At 43.7% G+C, this 27,458-nt stretch overlaps 1 protein-coding gene across 3 annotated transcripts in view; it reads left to right on the plus strand.

The window, feature by feature from the left end:
* NCK2 (NCK adaptor protein 2) overlaps positions 1-27,458 on the plus strand; it is a 95,929-nt gene that overhangs the window by 59,811 nt on the left and 8,660 nt on the right. For 2 of the 3 annotated variants that reach the window (XM_089681266.1, XM_089681267.1), the window contains 2 exons: positions 20,041-20,262; positions 24,323-24,564. In XM_089681266.1, the coding sequence (XP_089537392.1) occupies positions 24,339-24,564 (226 nt within the window). In that variant the 5' untranslated portion in view covers positions 20,041-20,262; positions 24,323-24,338. The remainder of the gene's footprint in view (positions 1-20,040; positions 20,263-24,322; positions 24,565-27,458) is intronic. The other variant, XM_089681268.1, reaches the window with a different exon arrangement.

Here is a 27,458-nt window from a genome sequence, read left to right on the forward strand (position 1 = left end):
CTATGCAGAGCTCGCACATGCGCACTAGTGCCAATTACAGGGAGATGCAGGGACTGGCCGGAGGCGCTGCGGTCGCGTACAATGGTGACAATGACAGGTACTGTAGTGGCACTAATACTAATGGCACTCATGTGAAACCGGTAACAATAAATGCACACAGGGGTATACTGCGAATATAAATTAAGATGTTGAAATCAAATCTGATGTTCTTTTACGTTTTATTTGGTGTGTGGAAGGTGTGCGGAAGAGGGGGTAGTCTTATACGGCGAGTATATAACAAACTCTATATTTTGAGTGGAAATGTTGGGGGTCGTCTTATACGCCCAGTCGTCTTATATGCCGGCAAATACGGTATGTGTTTTCCGATGGTCTTAGGCGACCCCTGTGGAAGCGTCGTTCGACCCCCAAAGGGGTCGCGACCCCCAGGTTGAGAACCGCTGATCTAGACATTGCAATATTTGACTTCTCTTCTCTTCTTTTCAGAACTGCTCAAGTTCAGTTAAATTTGATGGCAACTGTTTGTGGACTCAGTCTTCAAGTCATTCCACAGATTTTCAGTGGGGTTTAAGTCTGGGCTCTGACTAGGCCATGCAAGGACATTCACCTTCTTCTCCTTCAACCACTGTGTGGTCATTTTCGCTGTGTGCTTTGGGTCATTGTCAATGGGGAGAAGGTTTACCTTCCAACATGACAACTTTTTGGCAGAGAATAGCAAATTCCTCAAGAATTTGTCGGTATTGTGCCCCATCCATTTTTCCTTTTTATCTAGACACGTGCTCCAGTCTCTGCTGCAGAAAAAACACTCCCATAACAGAATATTACCACCTGAATGGTGTTATTTGGATGGTGAGCTGTATTGGATTTCTGCCAGACATATAGTTTTAGTGTTGAGGCCAAATAATTCAATTTTAGTCTCATCTGACCATAACACCTTTTTTCCATGTGGCCTCAGCATCTTCAAGGTGCGTTTTAGCAAAGCTCAGTTGTAATAGCATGTGGCATTTCTTGAGGAGTGGCCTTTTTCTTGCAACCCTCCCATACAAGCCACATTTGTGAATTTTTGATATTGCCACATGCACAGAATGACCACTCTTTGTCATAAATTCCTGCAACTTCTTCAGAGTTGCTATACGCTTCTTGGTAACCTCTCTGACCAGTTTCCTCCTGGCTCTTTAATCCAGTTTGGAGTGGTGTCCTGATCCAGGGAGGAACTGTGTTGTACCAAATACCTTCCACCTCTTAATATTAGACTTCACTGTGCTTCTAGACCTTTGAAAGCCTTTTGAAAAAAACATTTTTTGTATCCATCTCCTGACTTGTGTCTGTACACCACTTTATCCTGAAGATCTTTTGATAGTACCTTGCCACCCATATTTGATTATTCACTTCAGGTGCACTACCAGGGACTGAAATGTTCCAGGAAAGCTCTTTTCATTCTGAGCTAATCAAAATGACCACAGCTGTTCACAGTTAACCACTTGAGCCCCAGAAGATTTACCCCCCCTTAATGACCAGGCCTTTTTTTGCTGTTTGGCACTGCACTAATTCAAATAATAATTGCGCGGTCATGCAATGCTGTACCCAAACGAAATTCATGTCCTTTTTTTCACACAAATAGAGCTTTCTTTTGGTGGTATTTTATCACCTGTGCGCTTTTTATTTTTTGCGCTATAAACAAAAAAACCATGAAACTTTTGAAAAAAAACAATATTTTCTACTTTCAGCTATAAAAAATATATCGTAAACTCAAAGTTAGTCTTAAATTTAAGCCAAAATGTATTCTGCTCCATGTTTTTGGTAAAAAAAATCCCAATAAGTGTATATTGATTGCTTTGTGTGAACGTTATAGCGTCTACACGCTATGGTATAGATACTGTAATTTATGCCTTTTTTTGCTATACAGCACTGCACTAATTCAAATGATAATTGCGCGGTCATGCAATGCTGTACCCAAACGAAATTCATGTCCTTTTTTTCACACAAATAGAGCTTTCTTTTGGTGGTATTTTATCACCTGTGCGCTTTTTATTTTTTGCGCTATAAACAAAAAAACCACGAACATTTTGAAAAACCATGAAAATTTTGAAAAAAAACAATATTTTCTACTTTCAGCTATAAAAAATATATCGTAAACTCAAAGTTAGTCATAAATTTAAGCCAAAATGTATTCTGCTACATGTTTTTGGTAAAAAAAAATCCCATGCATTAGCGGGCAAACTGGCGCTATCTAGGAGGGGCGCTAACACTATCGGAAGTCACCAGTGACACTAATACAGTGATCAGTAAAAATCTGTTCACTGTAATCAATGACACTGGTGACAGGGCAGTGAAGGGGTGAACTGGGGGGGGGGAGGGGGCGATCAAGGGGTTAAATGGGATTTCTGGTGCACTAGCGGGCACACTGGCGCTATCTGGGAGGGGCACTAACACTATCGGAAGTCGCCAGCGACACTGATACAGTGATCAGTAAAAATCTGTTCACTGATCAATGACACTGGTGACAGGGCAGTGAAGGGGTCAACTCAGGGGAGGGGGGGCGATCAAGGGGTTAGACGGGATTATTGGTGTATTAGTGTGCAATCTGGCGCTATCTGGGAGGGGCGCTAACACTATCGGAAGTTGCCAGCGACACTGATACAGTGATCAGTAAAAATTGGTTCACTGTTCAGTGACACTGGTGACAGGGCAGTGAAGGGGTTAACTGGGGGGGGGGGGGGGCGATCAAGGGGTTAAACGGGATTACTGGTGTACTGGCGGGCAATCTGGCGCTATCTGGGAGGGGCGCTAACACTATCGGAAGTCGCCAGCGACACTGATACAGTGATCAGTAAAAATTGGTTTGCTAATCAATGACACTGGTGACAGGGCAGTGAAGGGGTTAACTGGGGGGGCGATCAAGGAGTTAGACGGGACTACTGGTGTATTAGCGGGCAAACTGGCGCTATCTGGGAGGGGCGCTGACTCTATCGGAAGTCGCCAGCGACACTGATCAGTAAAAATCGCTTCACTGATCAGTGACACTGGTGACAGGGTAGTGAAGGGGTTAACTGGGGGGGGGGCGATCAGGGGGTTAAATGTTACCTAGACTGTTCTAACTGTCAGTGTGTAGTGTTTTACTCACTGTTTGGATGTCTTCTTCTTTGTCTGGAATGGAATGTGTCCAGGCAGAGAAGAATGACATCATATCCTGCCCTGTGTAAATGTCAACACAGGACAGGATAGGACAGGGACCGATCATGTGATTTCAGCCAGAAATCAATGGCTGAAATCTAATGATTGATCCCTCCGGGATCGATCCTGTCACTTGCGGGTCGGCGGGAGCGCGCGCCCCCTACCCGCGAATGTGTCGGGAGCGCGGAGCACGTTTTAAAACGTACTTTTGCGCTCCACTGCCGCCCTGCACACGTATATACACAGTGGCAGGGCGGCAAGCGGTTAAAAGTCAAATGGCGTTGTGTGCCATTGAGAGGGTGATTAGTTACACCAGATTAAGTTTACAAGTCATTTTTAGGAGGAAGGTGATCCTTTTTCAAACTCAGTTATTCTGTTTTTTATTTTTCTGACATGTTGATGTTATATCTTTCACTTTGGATGTTAAAAGTTACACTGAGTAAATACTGCTGAATAAAACAAAAATGTCTGTCTTCATTTCCAGCTGCAAAGGAACAAAATGTGATTATTTTAAAGGGGGTGATTCTTTTCTATACCCACTGTACATGTAGAGCTACAATGCAACACTAGCTGCGGTAGTCACGCTCCTCTGGTAAAATCATTTTAAACACTGTCACCGTATCTATTCCTCAGTAGCAGAATTCCCTATATCTGTGTACGAAATGAAGACTTCTTTTAACCCTTTGCAGTGTAATGCATTGTGTTCTGCAGACATCTACCATCTTTAGGAGGACCTCCTTGTCCCCTTCACATGCATGTTGCTGAGCACATTGTGCTTCTGTGCAACCAAACAGATATTCTGCTGGGCAATAATTTCATACCTCCCAACTGTCCCAGATTCTGCTTGGCTGTCCTAGGATTTCAACAAAACCTCAGCCTCCTGCGGATTTGGACAGAGTCCCAGAGCCCAGTTCAGAAACGAGGCAAAATAGAACCAGGGGGGAAAAAATCTCCTTCTGCACTGAATCAAGCTTCAGAGGGAGGGCTCAGGATGGAAGCGGGAGAGAATTTTTGTTGAAGGGAGGAATAGGGAAGGGGATGATTTCTGCTGGGTGGGGGGAGAAGGATTTGTGCTAATGAGAATTCGGGGGGGCACAGGATTTTTGCTGGGATAGTAAGGTGGATTTGTGATGGGATTTTGGGGGCAGGGAGAGGAGGATTCATGCAGGGAGGGTTAGAGAATTTGTGCTCAAGAATTTGGGGGTGAAAGGATTTTTCCTGAGAAGGGGGTGTGAATGGGGGTGAATTTGCTCTGAGATGGGGGAAGGAGCATTTGTGCCAGCAGTGGGGATTTGGAGGGGAAGAATATTTAAATTTGGGGGTGGGGTGATTTGTGCTTGAAGGTGAAGAGGATTTGTGTTTTCTGGGGAAGGGCGGAGTAATGTGCTAGGTTGCTGGTGGTGGAGGGTGGTATTTGTGTTTTGAAGCGTAGAGGGAGGATTTGTGCTGGAGGCATGGGGGTTTGGGGGAGAAGTTTGTTCTGGGAACTGATTGGGGGGGGAGTATTTTCTATAAGGGGAATACGTGCACGACAGGTCACGATCTCCCTGAAGTGTCCCTCATTCTCAGGTTCTAAAGTTGGGAGGTATGTAATTGCCATCTTGCAGACAAGGAATGTGCCATATTCTTATATCCATGCAATACTTAAGAATATCTGTTCTGTGTTAAGAGTAGCAATATCCATTCATCTATTCAGCTGTCACACTTCTCAAACACTTACCCCAAGATTAATAAGCAGTATTGTCGTCTTACTCTGAGAACAGACATAGTAAAGGGTTCAACCATACAGTATGTCTGTATCTTTCGTGGAGACTAAAAGGGGCATTTATCAAAACTGGAAAAGAGAATCTGGAACAGCTGTCAATTATAACCAATCGGCTTCTGTCTTTTGCTTGTTCAGTTAAGCTTTGAAAGAGATAGATGACTGGTTGCCATGTATACAGTAGCTACTCCTGTCTTAACCAGGGTATACATGTATTGAAATTCATATGGTTCAGCAGGAACTAGCTGAATTTTAGTACATATGTATCCTTTTCTGTTTAACAGGAGGTTGTCTAAAGACCGGCTTCTGACGAACGGTCTTGCTGGAAAGTGTGCAATCGATCAGTGCATGCAGCCAATGACTGCAGCCTTGATTTTTTTTTTTTTTTTTTGCATTCTGACAGGGAGGAATGTCTCTGCTGTCAGAATGCAATAGCGCTGTGGGTGGGGATCCCTGCATCCACATCACGTGTGGATGTGTGGAACTGTCAGAATGGTCTGTGTACTGTGACTGGTTTTGTTATTTGTATGTGCATTATTCTGATTGTGTGTACACATGCACTCCATTTGCTGTATTCTTTATGTGGCGGTGAACCAAAGCCTTAATTTTCTAAGTGTGCGTTACTCCAGAGTCTATGTACTCTGAGGGCTTAGGCAGTCAGGTTGGAGGGGGAAGGACAGGAGAAACCGTTTTTAATATATAAAAGAGATACAAAGACATCTATAATGTACCGTATTTTTTGCTCCATAAGACGCAACTGACCATAAGACGCACCTAGGTTTTAGAGGCGGAAAACAAGAAAAAAAATATTCTGAACCAATGGACAGCAGACACAGTACAGGAGATGACCTGATACTTCAGACATAGTACAGGAGATGACCAGATACTGCAGACATAGTACAGGAGACGACCAGAGACTGCGGTCACAGTACAGGAGACGACCAGAGACTGCGGTCACAGTACAGGAGACGGCCAGAGACTGCGGTCACGGTACAGGAGACGACCAGAGACTGCGGTCACGGTACAGGAGACGACCAGAGACTGCAGTCACGGTACAGGAGACGACCAGAGACTGCGGTCACGGTACAGGAGACGACCAGAGACTGCGGTCACGGTACAGGAGACGACCAGAGACTGCGGTCACGGTACAGGAGACGACCAGAGACTGCGGTCACGGTACAGGAGACGACCAGAGACTGGGGAGGGAGGGGGAGCAGGTACCTGAATTTGACAGGTACCCGCTCCCACTTCCGCAGAGTTGTCCCCCCTTTAGTGTGGTCACCCAGCTAACAGCCAGGTGCCCAGTGCGCTGCACTTTGTGATTGGTCCGGCATCTTCTGGGACCTGTCATGTGTCCCATAAGATGCAGTACCATTCACAAAGCGCAGCGCTTCTCGCCAGTGCGCACTGGGTACTCGGTTGTCACAGCCAAGAGCCCACACTACAGATGCCATCATGGGAAGACTGTACAGCGCAGGACCGAGGAACAGGTAAGGTTCTGCTGCAGGGAAGAGACGAGCGGCCAGCCCGGTATTCTTAGACGGCGGTGGGATTACCGGACCGGCCGCTCCATAAGACACACTGACATTTCCCCCCTTTTTTGGAGGAAAAAAAGTGCGTCTTATGTAGTGAAAAATACGGTAATTTTTAACTTTTTTTTATATTTACTACTATCACTAGGGGGACTAAAAAGGCCCCCATGTAAAAATAACAAGTCCTCTTTGTGGAGACATCTAGGGGCTATTAGACAACTAGTACGTAGCCCCTGATCTGCTTCTGCACCCAGCATCTGTGCCAGGAGTTTGATCGTTCTGGCCTGGAAGTGCTCAGTGCTGCAGACTTGTGTGTTCAGTCTCACTAGGAGGAGATTTGGACCACTCGACACTCTGAAGCTCCCTGTTTCAGTTCGGGCTCACAAAGCACCAAAGTGATCTCTGAGAGCAAGTGGGATGCTGCATCTTTAGTACTGCTAAAAGGTAGAAGAGATCAGGTGATTTTACAGCTGCCTGGATCCCCTTCACATGAAGATTTACAACCGTAAAAGAAAACAAACCTGTATTTGCAACTTAGGCTCCATGCACACTGGGCGTTTTAATAACGCTGGTAACGTTAGTTGTGTAAAGTCACGTTAAATTAGGTTTCTTTTTTTTTTTTTTTTTTTTTTTTAAGCAGTGTTTTTTGTTTTTGTTTTTTTAGAGTTTTTTGTTTTTACCAAATAAAGTCCAAAAACGCTGGTTTACCCGCTGTACAGCTAAACTCCTAGAAACCCACTAGTTCTGGAGGGGTTTTCCAGGCAAAAGCGCCGATTACTGTCAGTGTGCATGGATGCATAAGATCACATGCTGGGGAGTTTATTGGCTGTAGAAAAAAACGCAAAATCCAAAAATAGCAGCTGTAAAAACGTCCAGTGTGCATGAGGACTTAAAGTGATACTAAACACACACTGTTTAATTTACATTATCCCTTCTATTTCTGTATGTGGATGATGGCGCTGTAATTATTTAGGAAAAAAGAACTTGGATGTTTCTTTTTTTTTTAATCAATATACAGCTATCACATGACCCAGATCTTTCCCAGCCTGTCTGCAGGGAACCATAAGCAGGAGAAGCTTCTAATCCTCTGCTGTTAGTCACATGTTTTTGTTTTTTTTAAAAAAAAGCATTTGGAATATAGAGTAAAAATAAATATCAAACTGTTTTAAACCCACAACAGTAAAATCAGTCTTTATGTGCAGTAAAGCATGCTTGTTATATTCACTGTGGAACCTAAGGGGTTAATCCTCTGCATTGTGTAAAAAGGCTGTTTGTATCAGGTGGTCATTTCAACAAGAGGAGGGGCAGAGAAGAAAGGATGAGACTGAACCCGTGGTCACATGCACATGCTCAGTTTGGTGTATATTGCTAGAGGGTTTTTTTTCCCCCTTTTCTTGGGAGGGTGTATGTGATCAGCACAGGGCTAATCACTGTCAAGACACAGGGTCAGAGGTTTCACATCCTAGAGAAGAAAGAAAACTTCTACAAGCTTTAACCAGTGCTCTGCTGAAGTCACACGACTGCTCTAACTGCTAATGAGAAAAGGTATTTAGCAGTTTATTTATACTAAAATAATTGCATTTCCATGTTCTGTGGGAGACCAGGTATAGTGAATGCAGGGTCCTGGGTTTAGTAACACTTTAAATTGGCATACACATTTATATATTTTAAATCAAATCTTTATTATTTTTTGGAAATAACATGGTGTGAGTTGATTTCATGCCAGTCACAGGCTGTGTCACACCTCTCCAACCTGTATCTTAGAATAAGAGGGAGGTGATTCTTACATGAATCTGCATGTAATATCCCACCCCCACTGTGTTTAGCTGGCTAGTGGGCATGAAGGAAGAAAAGGGAGGGAGTGGGCTGTCATTTACAACTGTGTATATCAGTGGTTCTCAACCTTTCTAATGCCGCGACCCCTTAATACAGTTCCTCATGTTGTGGTGACCCCAAACCATAAAATTATTTTCGTTGCTACTTCATAACTGTAATTTTGCAGTGGGAGGACTAGTGCCCCATCATTGGTATCAGTGGAAGGAGTAGTGTCCCATCGTTGGTGTCAGAGGGAGGAGTAGTGCCCCATCATTGGTATCAGTGGGAGGAATAGTGCCCCATCGTTGGTGTCAGTGGGGGGAGGAATAGTGCCCCATCGTTGGTGTCAGTGGGGGGAGGAATAGTGCCCCATCGTTGGTGTCAGTGGGGGGAGGAATAGTGCCCCATCGTTGGTGTCAGTGGGGGGAGGAATAGTGCCCCATCGTTGGTGTCAGTGGGGGGAGGAATAGTGCCCCATCGTTGGTGTCAGTGGGGGGGAGGAATAGTGCCCCATCGTTGGTGTCAGTGGGGGGGGAGGAATAGTGCCCCATCGTTGGTGTCAGTGGGGGGAGGAATAGTGCCCCATCGTTGGTGTCAGTGGGGGGAGGAATAGTGCCCCATCGTTGGTGTCAGTGGGGGGGGAGGAATAGTGCCCCATCGTTGGTGTCAGTGGGGGGGGAGGAATAGTGCCCCATCGTTGGTGTCAGTGGGGGGGGAGGAATAGTGCCCCATCGTTGGTGTCAGTGGGGGGGGAGGAATAGTGCCCCATCGTTGGTGTCAGTGGGGGGGGGGAGGAATAGTGTCCCATCGTTGGTGTCCGTGGGGGGGGGGAATAGTGCCCCATCGTTGGTGTCCGTGGGGGGGGGGAATAGTGCCCCATCGTTGGTATTAGTGACACCAATGATGGGGCACTATTCCTCCCACTGACACCAATGATACATACCTTGCTGACCCCTGCTCCAGCCTGGGCTCGCTCTCTCCCATCTACAGCCTGCATAACTGGCTGCAGCAGCAAAATTTGCACTTACCTGTCAGCTGTCTTCCTTCTCTGGCCTCTCTCTTCACTCGCTCCGGCAGCTCCCTCGATCTTCTTTGATCTACGCGCACTGCCGCTCGGCTCCTCCTCTCCAAGCTCCACCTCCTCGCCGGTGATTGGCCGCCTGTGTGCCTCTCCTGAGCTACAGTTCCGGTGGCCAATCAGCGGCGAGGAGGCGGAGCTGTTGAGTGATCCCGGAGGTGTGGCCAGGTGACAGGGGCAGCATATCATCCCGCCCACACATCGCCTGAGACAGAGGAGCGGTGTCTCGATTCCTAAGACCATCATAAATATGTGTTTTCCGATGGTCTTAGGCGACCCCTGTGAAATGGTCGTTCGACCCCCAAAGGGGTCGCGACCCACAGGTTGAGAACCGCTGGTGTATATGCTTCCATCTGTGACTCTAGCCACAAGGGCTGCTCAGATGTGATAGAGAGGAAATGCTCAGCATAGAAACTCACTGAAAACTGAACATGTGCAGAGTTGCCTCTACAGCTGTAAAATCTCTAGCTGATTTGGGGACATAAACAGAAGGTGGAGATAGAGAGCAGCAGGATAAACCAGATTTTTTGCAGAATACAGAAAACTAATCTCATTGTGACTGAGTGTGAACAGCATGTAATTCAGCATTTATTGATAGTGTTTTTATGATGTGGGTTTAGTAACACTTTAACTACAGGTTTTGTTTTCATTCTTTAATTACACTGCCCTACCACACTTACAGTGGTGGCAGTAAAAGGGTTAATTATGCACAAGATTTGAGCGATTACCAAACAAATCTTCCACTCCTCTTACTGCAGTCGGCATCTATCTCAGAAAACTAGAGTGATTTCCAGGTGCTGCAGTTGCACACACTGAACTTGCATAAATGCACTCCCAGCATGGGGTACATGTACAGATGGTGGGCGGGAAGGGGTTAAAGAGAAGACATGGCATTACAGAATAAGCTTTCAGAGTCAAAATAGTAATGACAATGGCTGCTTTAGCTATTTGTGGCTAATAAAACAAATACTCTTTAGCAGCAATTAATGTCTTTGCAGAACACAAAGCTGAGGCAGAAATGAAGAATTTAGAGACTGATGTTTAGATAGTGAGTGTGGTGTGTGTGTTGTGTTTTGTTTTTTTTTTGTATCAACAGCAGCATATCAAGCATGCAAACCAAAGCTGTTTCTTCTCCCTTCCCTGGATATCTCCTGTGCCCTGTTTTTGTATGGGAAAACAGTGCAGTCTTGTCTTGTAGGTTCCTCCTATCTTCCATATGTACCTTTCCTCTGCTTTTTATACATTGGTATTATTGGGGGCTGCCAGTTTCAGGTTTGTTGTATGGTGCAGACACGTGGCTCCTTTTGTGTGAGTTGTGTGTTCCCCTCCCCCCTTCCCTAGTGGGTATGGGTCTGACTGGGGGGTATGAAATGCGGGAAATAATAATAATTCTGCCCTCTTGGTGTGTGGTCAGTGCCTTTTATTGCTGCAGGTACTTTGGGCTGCCTGTTGTTTTTCCGTTGGGCTTTCCGTGGGTGGGGGATTTCTAATCAATATACAGCTGTCACATGACCCAGATCTTTCCCAGCATGTCTGCAGGGAAACATAAGCAGGAGATGCTTCTAATCCCCTCCCCCCTTCCCTAGTGGGTATGGGACTGGCAGCTGTGGGGGGTATGAAATGCAGGAAATAATAATTCTGCCTTCTTGGTGTGTGGTCAATGCCTTTTATTGCTGCGGGTGCTTTGGGCTGCCTGTTGTTTTTCTGCTGGGCTTTCTGTGAGTGGGGGGTTCCTAATCAATATACAGCTGTCACATGTCCCAGATCTTTATAATAATTCTGCCCTACGCTTAAGGCGGTGCTGGTTGGAAGTGGCTGGCCCTTTTTAGTGCCCACGAGTCGGCTCGCTTGGCTGAGATTTTTCTCTTGTCCTGGATAAATTTATTTACCTGGATGGGAAAAGGCACAGATGTTCTTTTTTATTCAGCATGTTACTCCTTTTGAGGAGACCCTTCTAACATAGTTGACCGCTCCTTCTGTGGTAGATTCCCCCCATCTCTAGGTTGAAGGAGATAACCATGTTAACGGTCGGGAATCTCTCCTTTCAGGTTCCTCTGAACTGTGAGGCAGACTAGGTCGCATGAAGTAAGTTTACCTTCAGTTTGGCATTGTGGACTGGGATGGTGCAGGTTCAGGTATATCAGATGTTTTCTGAGTGAGCTGAGATGGTACGTCAAGGTTTGAAGCCGGCACAGGTGTGCCTGGTGTATTGCGGACTGGTGGACCTGTTGGTACAGAGTCTGAAGTAGGTGTGTGTCGCATCTCTTGATTCAGCCCCGTTTCTGTCTATACCGTTTTGGTGGTTACTTTGGCTTCAGTATGCTCCGCTGACTGAAAGTCTATGACCCTGGTGGCATTTCCCTGCCTGGGTGAATGTCTCCCTGGGTGACATTATCAAGAAACTTACAGGTGGCAGGAGTACTTCCGCCCACAAACCACAAATATATATTAGCCACATTGTAAGCCCGGTTCCTCCTCCTCTCCTACACTCGAAGGATTTGTCATTCTTCTGACAAGGACTCTAAGCACTCCAAGGCTCCCACGAGTATTGCCAAGGGCACCTGGCCTCACAAAGCCTGCAGATTGGACCTCCTCGTCATGTTGATGCACCCCACTTCAGGATGTGTACCTTCTTGATTCCTTTCTGTGCGAGCATCAGTGTCTTCCCAAGATGTTGACCCAATCCTACTGTTGCTGAGACAATGGGGGGTTGCTGTAATTGGTTACCTGGGCAACCTGCTTCTTCGAGCAGGGGCTCACTCTCTGCTTATGGACAATATGGGGATAATGATGTGTACTCTGAGGGATTTTGGATGGGATCTCAAAGTCCACCGTAACCCTGACCAGGGGACTGAAATCTTTGGGTCTGCTCCATGACTCAATGGTCAAACTCTGGTCCGTCAGACTGAGGTCCAGCTGTTTTTGCTCTGCGGATGTTTTTTCCTGTGATCTTGCTTGCTGGTCCTTGATCACCTGGTGTCCACCTTTGCTGCAGTCCTGTATGCATGGTCCTTCATGAGGGTTGTGCAGAGGGAAATCCTGGTGAACTGGGCTAATTTTTCTGCTTCCGTGGACATTGGGATTTGTCTGGCTTGTTCATGCAGAGCCTCTCTCCTGTGGTGGCTTTGATTGCCCTCCCTAGAGGCCAAGAAATCCTCCCATCCCCTTCACTGGATGGTAGTCACGATGGGTACCACCCTATCCAGCTGGGGAGGAGTCCTGGGTTTGAGATCAGTGCAGGGTTGCTTGTTGCTGGAAGAGGCTTGGTTACCCACCAAGGTTCTGGGGCAGGTTGTAAGAAGGCTGTGTCTAGTGGGCAAGACAGCCTTCTCCGTGGATGGCTGGTCTGGATCAGAACAGACAGCACAGTGGCCTAGGTCGACCTCCTAGAATGGCACAAGGCATGCAGCAGTGGTGCTGGAGGCCTCCTGCATTCTTTGGTGGGTGGAACTGCACATGCCAGCGGTTTCTGGCGTGTATATCCCAGGTTTCGGGAACTGGAAGATGGATTGCCTTGTACAACGCTGGATCAGGAGAGTGGACCCAGATGTGTTCTGTCCAAACTTCCGGCACCAGAGAACCCTGGACAAACCTTTCCTGATATGTTGCTTCAACTGGAAGGTTCCAAGGTCATAGTGGGAGTGAGGGATCCCCTGGCAGGTGCAACTGATGTACAGGTTGTCTCGTGGGATCGGTGTCACCTTGTCTACGTGTTTCCTTCTCCCAAGCTGGGTCCCCCGTCTGATAATCGGGATGAAGGCAGGAGGGGGTCCAGTCTTTCTGTTGGCTGCGCCTCATCGTCGTGGTGCGGCTGGTCGCTGGCACTCCCTGGCAACTGTTTCTTTAAGAGGCTCTTCTGTTCTATAGGACATTTGGTCACCCTGCTTTCCTACCTCTAGTTTTGATGGCATGGCTATTAAAATCCTGATTCTGAGAGTTAGGGGGCTGTCAGATCAGTGAGCCCTACAATGCTGATGACATGCAAGTATATCTCTTGGGGATTTATCATCGCAACTGGCAAGCTTCTCTCCTCTGGTGCGAGACTCTGGGTGCCCCTACTCGCTACTGCTACAGGTTTCGGTATTTTCTGATAGGGTGCTGGTCCTGAACTTACCTTGAGTACCATTTAAAGGCCGAGTTCTCTCCTGACCATAATTGGACATCTGTGTTTCAGATTACAAGGCGGCTACCTGCTCGTCTCTTAAATTGATGTGCTGTCAGCACCTGTGGATGCTTGTTTGGCTGAAAGGTTTTGCTGGCTGTTGTTGGGTTCCTTGTCCCCCCCCCCCTTTTAAGGGTTTGTGTGGGTGGTTGTCATGTTTGCACTGTTGCTCCAGTTCTTTGCCTAATGTCCATTAGGGCACTGCTTTGGGACGTCCCTATTGTCAAGAAAGGAAGAGCTGTGCCCATTAATGAACCTAAGAGAAAACCGGATTTGTTGCTACTCTACGTAAAAATCCCTTTCTCTTAGTTCATTGATGGACACAGCACTCGCCCTTCTTTGCGCAGTCATTATTGGTGTGAACCTTCTCTCTGCTATAAGCAAGCCAGTTAATCCAAAGCAGTGTAGAGTTCTTATTCTGCCTAGTGTCCTACTCTTGTAGGTGGCACTATAAACCCTATGGTCAAAAATTGAAGAGCTGTGTCCGTGAATGAACTCTGAAAGAGATCTCAGAAAAACCCTTTCTTTTGCATAGTGCATAGATTTTCCATACTCGCATAAAACTTTATGCGGTTCAAACAGTGTGTGTGTGTGTGTGTGTCAGAGTAGACATACATTTCACTCTGTTAGTATCCCAGGTAGGATTGCACTCACAGCTGCAAGGAAGGTTTATCCTAATTTTGTGTGTAATTAGCCATAGCATTGCACTATCTAGATCAGGAGTGGGAAACTGTGGTGCTCCAGCTGTTGGTGAACTACAAGTCCCATCATGCCTCTGCCTTTGGGAGTCATGCTTGTAACTGTCAGTTTCGCAATGCCTCATGGGACTTGTAGTTCTACAACAGCTGGAGGGCCACAGTTGCCCACCCCTGGTCTAGATAATAGACTACAACTTTTTCTAAAGAAAACATGTCCGTTTTACTTGTTTTGTGTACATAAGTTATGGCTACTTTTCCTCTTCAATATCCCAAATGCTAGTGGTCTATTAGAGTATTCTACAGTTCCTGCTAAGCAAAAGGACAGATGTGTTCTTACAGTATGCAACACCAGAAATTTTGTTCCACTTTGAGTAGGCAGGCTTTTTATTGGAGAAGAGTTATGCACTGTCTCTTCTGCAAGAAACTACACCTGCCTTCTTACATCAATCCCCGGAATGTAAACTGAGCTGTGCATGTGCAGCTCAGTTTACAACGGCCAGCCCGATACCTGTGAGCCGGAGTGACTGAAGATGTCAAAAACTGGCACAGAGGAGAAGATGCTGGTGAGGGACCATTGGAAATGTGAGTATTGATCCCTTTAGTTCTACTTTGAGGAGTTGGAGCCTATATGAATTCCCCCAAAATATAAGCAGCTGGCCTTTTATGGAACTAGACTTTTGTATCAGTCAGTTTTTTAAAGTGTTTTTGAGTATTGAAATGGGAGAAATTTATTTCTACTTTTGCACCAAATTGAGATAACACCTACTTTATATTTTAACCACTTCAATCAAGGACACTGTTACCCCCTTCCTGCCCAGGCCAATTTTCAGCTTTCGACACTCAGTTTGAATGACAGTTGTACGGTCATGCAACACTGCTCAGACTAAATTTTTTTTTTTTTTCACACAAATAGAGCTTTCATTTGGTGGGATTTAATCACCACTGGGTTTTTTCTTTGTTTCTGTTATAATATTTTGCAAATAATTTTTCTATATAAATGTAGGCCAAAATGTTTTATGCTACATTTCTTTGGTGAAAATAACTAAAATTTAGTGTTTATTACTTGATATACTGATGGCCAATCTCATTTCATGAGGCCCAGAAATGTCAGGACAGCACAGATATCCCCTAAATTACTCCTTTTTGGAAAGTAGACAGTCTGGAGTATTTAGAAGGAGGCATGGTGAGTTTTTTTAAGTTGTAATTTTTTTGGCATAGTCTTTTGGAAAATGAAGACATAAAACAAAAAATGCATAAAGTGACCAGAGTAATATAATGGTACCATAGTATAACATTGTACTACTCTGTGGAAGTGATAAGTAATATTAATATATATACAGTTGTGTTCAAAATAATAGCAGTGTGTTGAAAAAAGCGAATACAGCTCAAAATCCTTCTAATAGCTTTTATTTCCATACACACAAATGCATTGGGAACACTACACATTCTATTCCAAATCAAAACATGAAGAAAAATATATCAAATTTGTGTTGTTCCTCTAAAAATTATAAACTGAAAAATGTTTGAAGATTTTGCTTTCCTTTGAATCACTTAATTAATATTTGGTTGTATAACCACTGTTTCTGAGAACTGCTGTACATCTGTGTTGCATGGAGTCAACCAACTTCTGGCACCTGTGAACAGGTATTCCAGCCCAGGATGATTGGACTACATTCCACAGTTCTTCTCTATTTCTTGGTTTTGCCTCAGAAACTGCATTTTTGATGTCACCCCACAAGTTTTCTATTGGATTAAGATCCGGGGATTGTGCTGGCCACTCCATAACGTCAATCTTGTTGGTCTGGAACCAAGATGTTGCACGTTTACTGGTGTGTTTGGGGTTGTTGTCTTGTTGGAACACCCATTTCAAGGGCATTTCCTCTTCAGCATAAGGCAGCATGACCTCTTCAAGTATTCTGATGTATTCAAACTGATCCATGATCCCTGGTATGCGATAAATAGGCCCAGCCACTAGACACAAAAAGAACAATCTTACTTTCATCAGTCCACAAAATGTTGTGCCATTTCTCTTTAGGCCAGTCAATGTGCTCTTTGGAAAATTGTAATCTCTTCAGCATGTCTTTATTTTTCAACAGTGGGACTTTGCGGGGGCTTCTTGCAGATAGCTTGGCTTCACATAGGCGTCTTCTAATTGTAACAGTACTCACCTGTAAATTTAGACCACCTTTGATCTTCCTGGAGCTGATTGTTGTATGAGCCCTTGCCATTTTGGCTATTCTTCTATCCATTCGAATGGTAGTTTTTCGCTTTCTTCCACGTCTTTCAGGTTTTGGTTGCCATTTTAAAGCATTTGCGATCATTTTAGCTGAGCAGCCTATCGTTTTCTGTACTTCTTTATATGTTTTTCCCTCTCCAATCAACTTTTTAATCAAGGTACGCTTTTCTTCTGAACAATGTCTGGAACAACCCATTTTCCTCACAATTTCAGAGAGAAATGCACTGTAACCAGCATGTACAACATTTGCTGCCTTCCTTCCTTAAATAAGGGCAATAATTGCCACCTAATTTTCAAAGAATGAATGACCTCACTAATAGAATCCACACTGCTATTATTTTGAACATGCCCCTTTCAATTAGTGATTCAATTACACAGAATCAGCAGCAAGCATGTCATGACTGTTGGGTCTGTTGGATTTCTTTTACTCTACTATACCTGCTAGTAAATTATTTCCCATGTAGAAATATTTCTACCAAAAACAGTGATTGATCAGGTTGGTGATGTCTGACTGCTATTATTTTGAACACAACTGTGTGTGTGTGTGTATATATGTATATATGTGTGTGTGTGTGTGTATGTATATGTGTATATATATATGTATATGTGTATATATATATATATATGTGTGTGTATATATATATATATATATATATATATATATATATATATATATATATATATATATATATATATATACACACACACACACATGACACAGGCTGTGATTGGCCCAGTCTGTCTGTACATGTGAACACTGTGACTAATCACAGCTAACACAATTGTATACAATGGATGGCATGAAAGGAAGACATCCATTGTTTACAATTGTCATGTGACCTGCTGTGATCAGTCACATGGTACCAGCAACGGACTGGTACAGAGATTGGATATTGGCTGTGTCCTATGGACATAGCCGGTGACAGATTTTGCCACAAGGCGGCGATCCGGGAGGATGCCATATGACAGCCATCCTTCTCCTATAGGCCGGGCAGGAACTAATTAAGTCCATACAAAAAAGGCCACACACTGATTTCAATCTTCAAAGATAAGTTTATTCATGACCTGTACTCTGACAGTCCCTGCCTGTAGCCATGCCCTCTGATGTGTTTTGCCCTGATTGGGTGTAATCAAACTCCCTACAACTAAGCTGAATCAGTGCAAAACACATTATTGCAAAATGGCTATAGGAAATTACTGTCATTGTGTTTTTTGTATACACACTTGTGCACACTTTTTAAAATATTTTTAGGTATTCTATTTAAATAGGGACATTTAACAAACATATAGTGGGGTTTTCTCAAATTTGACTACAAAAGTACAAATTCACTTTAGTACTAAAATTTTTCGTATACTGTAGTTGTTTTTTACAATGAGTGTTGGTCTAGACTAGTGTAATTTATGTGTTTGCTAATCTCACATTCCAGACAACTGGTAGTTAATGAGTATTTACAAACCAAGACCTGGTTATTTGGGTCACAATGTTCTTTGCCTTTTAACACTTTAATGCTAGCTTTACAGTGCTTTGAAAAAATATTCATACCCCTTGAAATTTTCTACATTTTGTCATGTTACTACCAAGAACTTAAATGTATTTTATTGGTCTTTTATGTGAGATAGACCAACACAAAGTGGCACATAATTATGAAGTGGAAGCAAAATAATAAATGGTTTTCAAAATTTTTTTTTACAAATATCTGAAAAGTGTGGTATGCATTTCTGTTCAGCCCTCCTGAGTCAATACTTTGTAGAACCACCTTTTCGCTGCAATTATAGCTGCAAGTCTTTTTGGCGATGTCTCTACCAGCTTTGCTCATCTAGAGAACATTTTTGCCCATTCTTCTTCGTATAATAGCTCAAGCTCTGTCAATTGGATGGAGAGCTTCTGTGAACAGCAATTTTCAAGTCTTGCCACAGATTCTTAATTGGATTTAGGTCTGGACTTTGATTGGGCCATTCTAACACATGAATATGCTTTGATCTAAACCATTCCATTGTATCTCTGGCTGTATGTTTAGAGGAGTTGTTCCGCTGGAAGGTGAACCTCCGCACCAGTCTCAAGTCTTTTGCAGACACCTAACAGGTTTTCTTCTAAGACTGCCCTGTATTTGGCTCCATTCATCTTCCCATCAACTATGACCAGCTTCCCTGTCCTTGCTGAAGAAAAGCATCCCCACAACATGATTCTGCCACCATCATGGTGGGGGATGGTGTGTTCAGGGTGATGTGCAGCGTTAGTTTTCTGCCACACATAGCGTTTTGCTTTTAGGCCAAAAAGTAAAATTTTGGGTTCATCTGACCAGAGCACCTTCTTCTACGTGTTTGCAGTTTGCGAGAAGCCATGAGGGGGGGGGGACACCGCAAACGGAAATTCTTATGGCTTTCTCTAAACAATGGCATTCTACTTGCAATTCTTACATAAAGACCAGATTTGTGGAGTGCACAACTAATAGTTGTCTTTGGACAGATTCTCCCAGTTGAGCTGTGGATCTCTGCAGCTCCTTCAGAGGTACCATGGGCCTCTTGGCTGCTTCTCTGATTAATGCTCTCCTTTGCCCGGCCTGTCAGTTTAGGTGGCCATGTCTTGGTAGGATTGCAGTTGTGCCATACTCTTTCCATTTTCGGATGATGATGAATTGAACAGTGCTCCGTGAGATGTTCAAAGCTTGAGATACTGTTTTACAACCTAACCCTGCTTTAAACATATCCACAACTTTATCCCTGACCTGTCTGGTGTGTTCCTTGACTTTCATGGTGCTGTTTGTTCACTAGTGTTCTCTAACAAACCTCTGATGGCTTCACAGAACAGCTGTATGTATACTGAGATTAAATTACACACAGGTGGATTTTATTTGCTGATTAGGTGACTTCTGAAGGCAATTGGCTCCACTAGATTTTAGTTAGGGGTAACAGAATAAAGGGGGCTGAATACAAATGCACGACACACTTTTCAGATATTTATTTGTAAAAAATGTTGAAAACCATGTATCATTTTCCTTCCACTTCACTATTATGACACTTCGTGTTAGTCTATCACATAAAATCCCAATAAAATACATTTACATTTTTGGTTGTAACATGACAAAATATGGAAGCGGTATGAATACTTTTTCAAGGCACTGTATGTGCTGTGGTATCAACAGCATGTCTGACCGACACAGGACCAGCATGCCTAATAAACATCCTGTAAATACAGTAAGTCTGTATATAATTTTGTTGTGTAGTTTAGTGGTCAAAATATTTCCACTTTTGCTATTTTCAGGCTGCTGCCTTAATTACCACTGAATTATGGTACCTGTAATTAACAAATGCGAAGTAAAAAAACAAAAAGTTTGAATTCTATGCTTGTGACTTGCCTGTGAATCTATCTTCAAATTACAAGAGTATAAATGTGTAATTTCTCATTATATCTGCTGGAAGTGTTCTATGTAAAAGTTTAATTCCAAGAAAATAGCTAAGTATTTGAAAGAGATACACAGAAGCTGCTTTACCTACCAAACGATTTTACTTTTGTCCATCCAGTCCTGAGCAATGCAGCCTATGTCGCACAGCAGGTTTTTTACCTGACGTTTTTTTTCTGCTGCAGATAAACACAGCTCGGTCATCGTCACCTTCTAGTCCCCCAGCCTGTGAATGGATAGTGAAAGAGCAGCAACAGACTGATGAGGTTCACTTTGCGCTCCTCCTGGCAGCATATACCTTGTTAGCACGTGTGAATGCAGGACGCCTAATTTGCCTCAAACATTGCCATTTCTTTTCCCAGTGCTTCTGTAAAGTGGATAACAGGCAGAAATCAAGTCAAATTCAGGTATTTATACTACTTGCATTTAAAATATATTTGTTAAATATCTTACTGCTAGAAGAACCAGATGATTGCGCTGAAAACTTCAGCGGTTAAAGCCCACCTCCACTCAAAAAATTTTCTTAATCCTACAGTACAGGATACAAAATCCTGCATTTAACTCTGAATTATGTGCAGCTGCCTTCAGGTAATTGGGCACTGGGAAAAAAGACAGCTGCAGGGTTCTCTCCTATATAATCCTTCCCACTCCCAGCTAGTATTGTTTTTTGGTTAGTATTCTTAGGTGATGGACCTCTTCTGTCTGAGAGAAGCTTACTTCTTTCCTCTGGCGGCTTTTTTTGTCTAAGACGTACCTCCTGTCAAAAATCCTGGCTGCACCTTCTGCAGCTTTCAGATAGGTTTGTTTGTTTATTGGTTGAGTCTTGGCGAGCCACACGCTGACCCCACTTGGATGACAGCTCAGGACTGACCTGTAAATTTGTATTTATTTATTTTGGGTGCTGGAGGACTGGATTCTGTACTGTACTCCAAGAAACTGATTTTATTGAAAAGTCAAAAATCCTTTACTTTTGGATGGCCTTGGGAAGGGTTAGAGCCATCTGTGTCCCCCATGTGGAGCTTTCCCCTCAGTTCTTGTCAGGACAGGAAGTTTTTTTAAATTTCTTAAATTAATAAATAGATAAGACAACGTTTTTGGTATTGTGGAGAAAAGTTAGAATTTCTGGCAATGTTGTTGTTGTTGTATTTGCCTTTTGTCACAATGACAAAGGCTTTCCCACTTATTTTTTAGGCCTGCAAATCTTTTCCACTCTATTCCAAATACAAAAAAAAAAAAAAATTTGGTTGAATTTTGACTTTAACACCTTCCAGGCTGTGCTAATTCTGATGGTCCTCTCCTATGTGTAAAAAAAACTTTTCTTTCTTTTGCTTAGAACCCCTAAACAATTTTATTTTAAGCAGAGACCCTGGATAATAAAATGGTTGGTATAGTTGCATATTTTTTGCAGCGCTTTTTCAATCGCAAATTTTTTAGGAAAAAAAAAAAAAAGTTTAATTTTAATGCACAAAAACACAAGATAATACCTAACTTTTTTTTTTGTAAAATATAAAAGCTATTATGTCCAGTAAGCAGATGGCAAACATGTGACTCTTTAAAATTGTCTATGCCAGTGGAACTGTCAAACTGTCCCTCCAGCACTGGACCCCCCCTACTAAAGTGAAATCTGATTAGGATGCAGTCAGATAATGCCACCAACAGTGGCATATATCAGCCATCAAGGGAGCACAAGGAGCCAAGCTGTCTTGAAGGAAGCAAACCAGATTCTCTCATTATTATTATTATTATTATCATCATCATTATTATACAGGATTTATATAACGCCAACAGTTTGCTCAGCACTTTACAATATAACGGGAGACAATACAGCAACAATGCAGTTCAATACAAGAGGGATAGGAGGGACCTGCTCCTTGGAGCTTACAATCTCAGGGACAGAATCTCGCTGTTCAGAGATTTTCTGTGATCCACATCCCAGGAGTGGACAATTGGCAGAGAGATTATGTTAGTCTGATATGCCAAAACTGGGGAACTCGAGATGTAGATATCCTAGCCTCCAGACAACAACAAAGTACCCGTGTTTGTATTCAGAACCAGGGATCCTCTAGCTCAGGGTTGAGATGCTCTAGTTACTCTGTGGTCACAGTTCAGTGTGTGGTCTTACTTTAGACAGTGAATCTTCTGACACCAAACTGGCCCCAGAGATTACTCTGTACCCCATATTCTGGCCTTCCTACAAATAGATCTGGGCCAGCATCTAGCTCTCGGAACCCTAAAAGGGCATGTTTCGGACTTATCCTTCATTTTCCAAAAAACTCTAGATTTTCCTTCCCTCATAAAAACCTTTTAATCAAGGTGTTTCTCTAATCAACCCCACTCCCCCACCCCTTACAGCACCCTGTGCGCCCCTGGGACATTAACTTGGTTCTTTCTGGCTTGCAGAGAGCGCCCTTTGAATCCATCAGGGATATTTCCTTGGAATCTCTTGCCAATAAAGTAGCTTTTCTGGTGGCCAAATAACACATCTGTTAGATGTACTCAGAACTGACAGCTCTTTCCTGTCAGGTGCCCTTCCTCGTACTTTACATTGGCAATGTCATATTACATCGTAGCAACACTGCAATTAAACCTGAATACTGCGGTTTTAGTTTAGAAAAAACGACTCATACAGTTGTCCGAACTAAATAACATCTTTGCCTTAAAAGAAAAATACAATAACAGAGCTTTCAATGACAGAAACCTCATTTCTGCATGTGCATTTATTTTTCCAAATGACTCTGTCCAGGTCTCTTGATCTTCCACGCTCTGTTTTCTGTTTTGCTTTTTTTGCTGTGCTCGTTTTTTGGTGTTCAACACTTGAGTCTAGAAAAACACAAAAATAAGAAAAATAATTTACTAACCCCACCCATATAGGATATGGCTGTAAATGTTCTCAAAATATGGCTATTTACAAGTCTGGATGAGAGCAACTTACATTTTTGTAGACAGATATAGGTATTGCCTTAGTCCAATGTCATGTGGAACAACAAGGCGAGTTGTACCCGGGTAAGAAAATCCTCATGGATACCTCTGTGCTTCAGGTGACACTGCTGGGTGTGGAAGCCAGGTGTGTGTGTGTGTGTCTGAAGGATCCAGAAGAGAGGGCTGGAACACTCAGAAGCCAGGTGTCAGGCGCAATGACGTCACTGGACAAGCCGGGGGGGTAGCAATCCATTCAAGTGCCCACAGAGAGGGCTCTGTGTGCTGGCTGTGGCACGTATGCCATAGGTTCGCCGTCGCTGCCCTAGACCATCCATCCCTCCAACAATGGTTTCAGCATTCATCCCAATGATGACATTTTTCTGTCATCCTTGTGCCCTGCTCCCAAGTACCCACAGGAAGTCTCTCCACATTGCCTGAACATTGTAAGAACCAATAGAGTGTACCTAAAAAGCTTATGCTCTAAAACACCTCCTCCTACACACACGCACACGCACACACGCACCAAATCTCTGTTGCTCAACTCAGTAAAGCCGCCACTTGTTCTTTTTTTCATCATTTTCAAAGTTTTACCAGGTGCATGTACTCTTTTGCTGATGCAGCATTCGGTTACAAGGTTCTTGCAGCAGCACTCTGAACCTGGATTTTTTATGTTTTTGGGCTTGTTGCCTAGTTGTTGTCCACCCTTGTGTTCATTGCTTTGGGATGTCCCATTGTATATAATTAAGTTGCCTGTATCCTGTATTTTATGATTCAGATGAGATCCATTTGACTTGTGTGAAGTCCTTATCTTGGAGTGTAGCACAGGACTCTGGTCATGCTCCCTAAGCTCTTCTTGTTAGTTTGCATTGCTTGCTAATACACTTAGCACTCACGGAGTGGGGTAGGGGTATAGGGGAGGCACCCAAGAGGCGTGTTTCCTCAAAAGCTTGCCAATGTCCAATCACCTGTAGCTACAAAGCTATAACCCATGCTGTATGAATAAGTTGCCTTTCTCCTGTATTGTAGTCAATGATATGGAATTTACACTTTGGTAATACAGTAGCAATGTTTAAACTGTTTAATCCCCAGGTTGGGTGTGCTTAATTGGCAGCCTGTCCATACTCTACACTCTTGGAGTTGCTGCAGACTTTTTTGATGTATTATGTTCATATCCCAGAAGGCTGCACACAGTTCCGATGGAAGTGGGAGGAAAAAGAAAGGGTATTTGAAAAAAAGTGACATTTATGACATTCGAGACATTAATATTATTAAAGTGTAAAAAGTGGGTAAAGGGCTGCTTTAAAACTGGTTTCAAATTTGCTTCCTTTGGAAGATGACAGGGACAGTCTTGTGAGTTAACCAGGCTGCACAAGACTTTTAAACCTAGCTATGAAAGCTTGTAAGAAGAGAAAACTATAATGGACCTAATTAGTGTACGCTGCTTGCTCACTGAATGGCACTGCTTTTATATATTTAAATATTTTTTCTGCGATGGGCATTTCTGTGCTATCTTAAAAATACTGATTAGTTGATGTGCTTTGTTGACAGTTTGACTCCATGAAAAATGACAGAAGAGGTCATTGTTATTGCCAAATGGGATTATATGGCACAACAGGACCAAGAACTTGATATCAAGAAAAATGAACGCCTATGGCTACTGGACGACTCTAAAACATGGTGGAGGGTGCGAAATGCATCCAATAAGACAGGATATGTCCCATCTAATTATGTTGAGCGGAAAAATAGTTTAAAAAAGGGATCATTGGTTAAAAACTTGAAGGACACCTTAGGTAAGCATTTTTTTATTGGTAACAATTTGCGTAAATATCATTTCTAAAAAGAAATTTCTTTATCAACTTTTTTTGGTTTCAACTACTAGATAAAATTTGTTTTAGGAAAGTTATAATATCCTTTTTTAGGTCTCTGCACACAGTTTGGTCATTTCTCATTTGTTTTACTTGGGGATTACTTTCCAATAGAATTTGGACTTGTGCAACACGAGCATTAAAAACTGAAACGATGATCCTTTTTTTTTTTTTTTTTTTTATTATTATTATATATTCTACATAGTCTCTTGGTCACCAAGGTTTACTTATCTTACATGCCCAGTGTTGAAGTAATATCAACTTGATTTTATTAGAGGCATTACAAAATGTTAACAGCAATTTTATTATAGGCTCACTTGGTTTTGCTTGTAAAATTTGGATATGTGGATTTTTTATTTTTTTTTTGTAGTGGTGGCATTTTATTAAACCTAATTACATGCATGTGGTCTTTTAACTACTGTCTTCTAACTCCTTTCCTGGTCTACCTAAATGTGCATCATGTTTTATGTGAATAACACTGTTCACATTGTTTAACTGTTAACTAAACCCAAGAACAAAAATATTATATATTGCAGCATATCAGTCTTTAAATGTGATGGCTGCTTTAGTTTTATTTTTCAAGATAAGGACATTTGCAGTTACTACAGAAAATACCTGTTATTCGTTACAGAAATGTAGTGTCCTTGCCACTTGTGAGATTAACTGAAACCAAATTTATATTTTTGTTCTGTAAACTAGTAATCTTATTTGTCTTATCTTGGTTGTAGTCCAGCCTGGGTGACCATCATAGCTCTCTTAAAGGATCAATTGAATGAGTGGGCATAGCCAAATAGGGAGAGGAAGTGTGTTAATCACAGGATGACCATGTGAATATAAAGGGAAAATCCTGAAGAAAGGAAAACTACCGTATTTTCCGGCGTATAAGACGACCCCCCTACTTTTCCTGTTAAAATGTAGTGTTTGGGCTATACTCGCCGTATAAGACTACCCCTCTTCCAATGCACACCAGTGGGAAGAATCGTGCCCCATCATTGATGTCAGTGGGAGGAATAGTGCCCCATCATTGGTATCAGTGGGAGGAATAGTGCCCCATCATTAGTATCAGTGGGAGGAATAGTGCCCAGTCATTGGTGTCAGTGGGAGGAATAGCACCCCATCATTGGTGTCAGTGGGAGGAATAGTGTCCCATCATTGGTGTCAGTGGGAGGAATAGCGCCCCATCATTGGCGTCAGTGGGAGGAATAGCACCCCATCATTGGTGTCAGTGGGAGGAATAGTGTCCCATCATTGGTGTCAGTGGGAGGAATAGCACCCCATCATTGGTGTCAGTGGGAGGAATAGCACCCCATCATTGGTGTCAGTGGGAGGAATAGCGTCCCATCATTGGTGTCAGTGGGAGGAATAGCACCCCATCATTGGTGTCAGTGGGAGGAATAGCACCCCATCATTGGTGTCAGTGGGAGGAATAGCACCCCATCATTGGCGTCAGTGGGAGGAATAGCACCCCATCATTGGCGTCAGTGGGAGGAATAGCACCCCATCATTGGCGTCAGTGGGAGAAATAGCGCCCCATCATTGGTGTCAGTGTGAGGAATAGTGTCCCATCATTGGTGTCAGTGGGAGGAATAGCGCCCCATCATTGGCGTCAGTGGGAGGAATAGCACCCCATCATTGGCGTCAGTGGGAGGAATAGTGTCCCATCATTGGTGTCAGTGGGAGGAATAGCACCCCATCATTGGTGTCAGTGGGAGGAATAGCACCCCATCATTGGTGTCAGTGGGAGGAATAGCGTCCCATCATTGGTGTCAGTGGGAGGAATAGCACCCCATCATTGGTGTCAGTGGGAGGAATAGCACCCCATCATTGGTGTCAGTGGGAGGAATAGCACCCCATCATTGGCGTCAGTGGGAGGAATAGCACCCCATCATTGGCGTCAGTGGGAGGAATAGCACCCCATCATTGGCGTCAGTGGGAGGAATAGCGCCCCATCATTGGTGTCAGTGTGAGGAATCGTGCCCCATCGTTGGTGTCAGTGGGGGGAATAGTGTCCCATCGTTGGTGTCAGTGGGGGGGAATAGTGTCCCATCGTTGGTGTCAGTGGGGGGGGGGAAGTGCCCCATCGTCGTTGTCAGTGGGAGGAATAATGCCCCATCATTGGTATCAGTGACACCAATGATGGGGCACTATTCCTCCCACTGACACTTGCTGACCCCTGTTCAGTATGGTGCTGCTGCAGCAAGCATATATGGTTGCAGCAGCACCTGTGCACGGCACACTTACCTTCACTTGATTTTCGTGGGGCCGCTCGGCTCCGCCTCCTCCCTGGTGATTGGCCGCCTGTGTGCCTTTCCCGAGCTACAGTTCTGGCGGCCAATCACCGGTGAGGAGGCGGAGCCGAGCAGCCGCACGAACATCCAGTGGCCGAACTGAAGGAAGGAGCAGCTGTGCTTCCTGGACCGGATCGTCGTGGGACCGGAGCCAGGTAAGAAACAGAAGCCCCTGCCTACCCCTGTACTTAGTTTCACTTCCGTTGAAAGGGGGGGGCGGGGGCGGCACCGCACCGCCCCCCTAAAAAGCGTCAGCATGCCGTATACCGGCGTATAAGACGACCCCCGACTTTTGAGAAGATTTTCAAGGGTCAAAAATTCGTCTTATACGCCGGAAAATACGGTAATTTAGCTACCTCATCTAAGACACATTGCAGCTTCAAGGTCCTTTTTGTTTTGTTTTTTTGTTAATTGGTTCAGGTTTAAATATGCTTTAACCACTTGCCTACTGGGCAATTGTACCCTGTTCCTGCCCAGGCCAATTTTCAGCTTTCAGTGCTGCCGCACTTTGAATTACATTCATGCAACATT

Source organism: Staurois parvus, unplaced genomic scaffold (assembly GCF_062004578.1).
Source record: "Staurois parvus isolate SC_StPar_1 unplaced genomic scaffold, SC_StPar_1.0 ptg000262l, whole genome shotgun sequence".
Taxonomy (NCBI): domain Eukaryota; kingdom Metazoa; phylum Chordata; class Amphibia; order Anura; family Ranidae; genus Staurois; species Staurois parvus.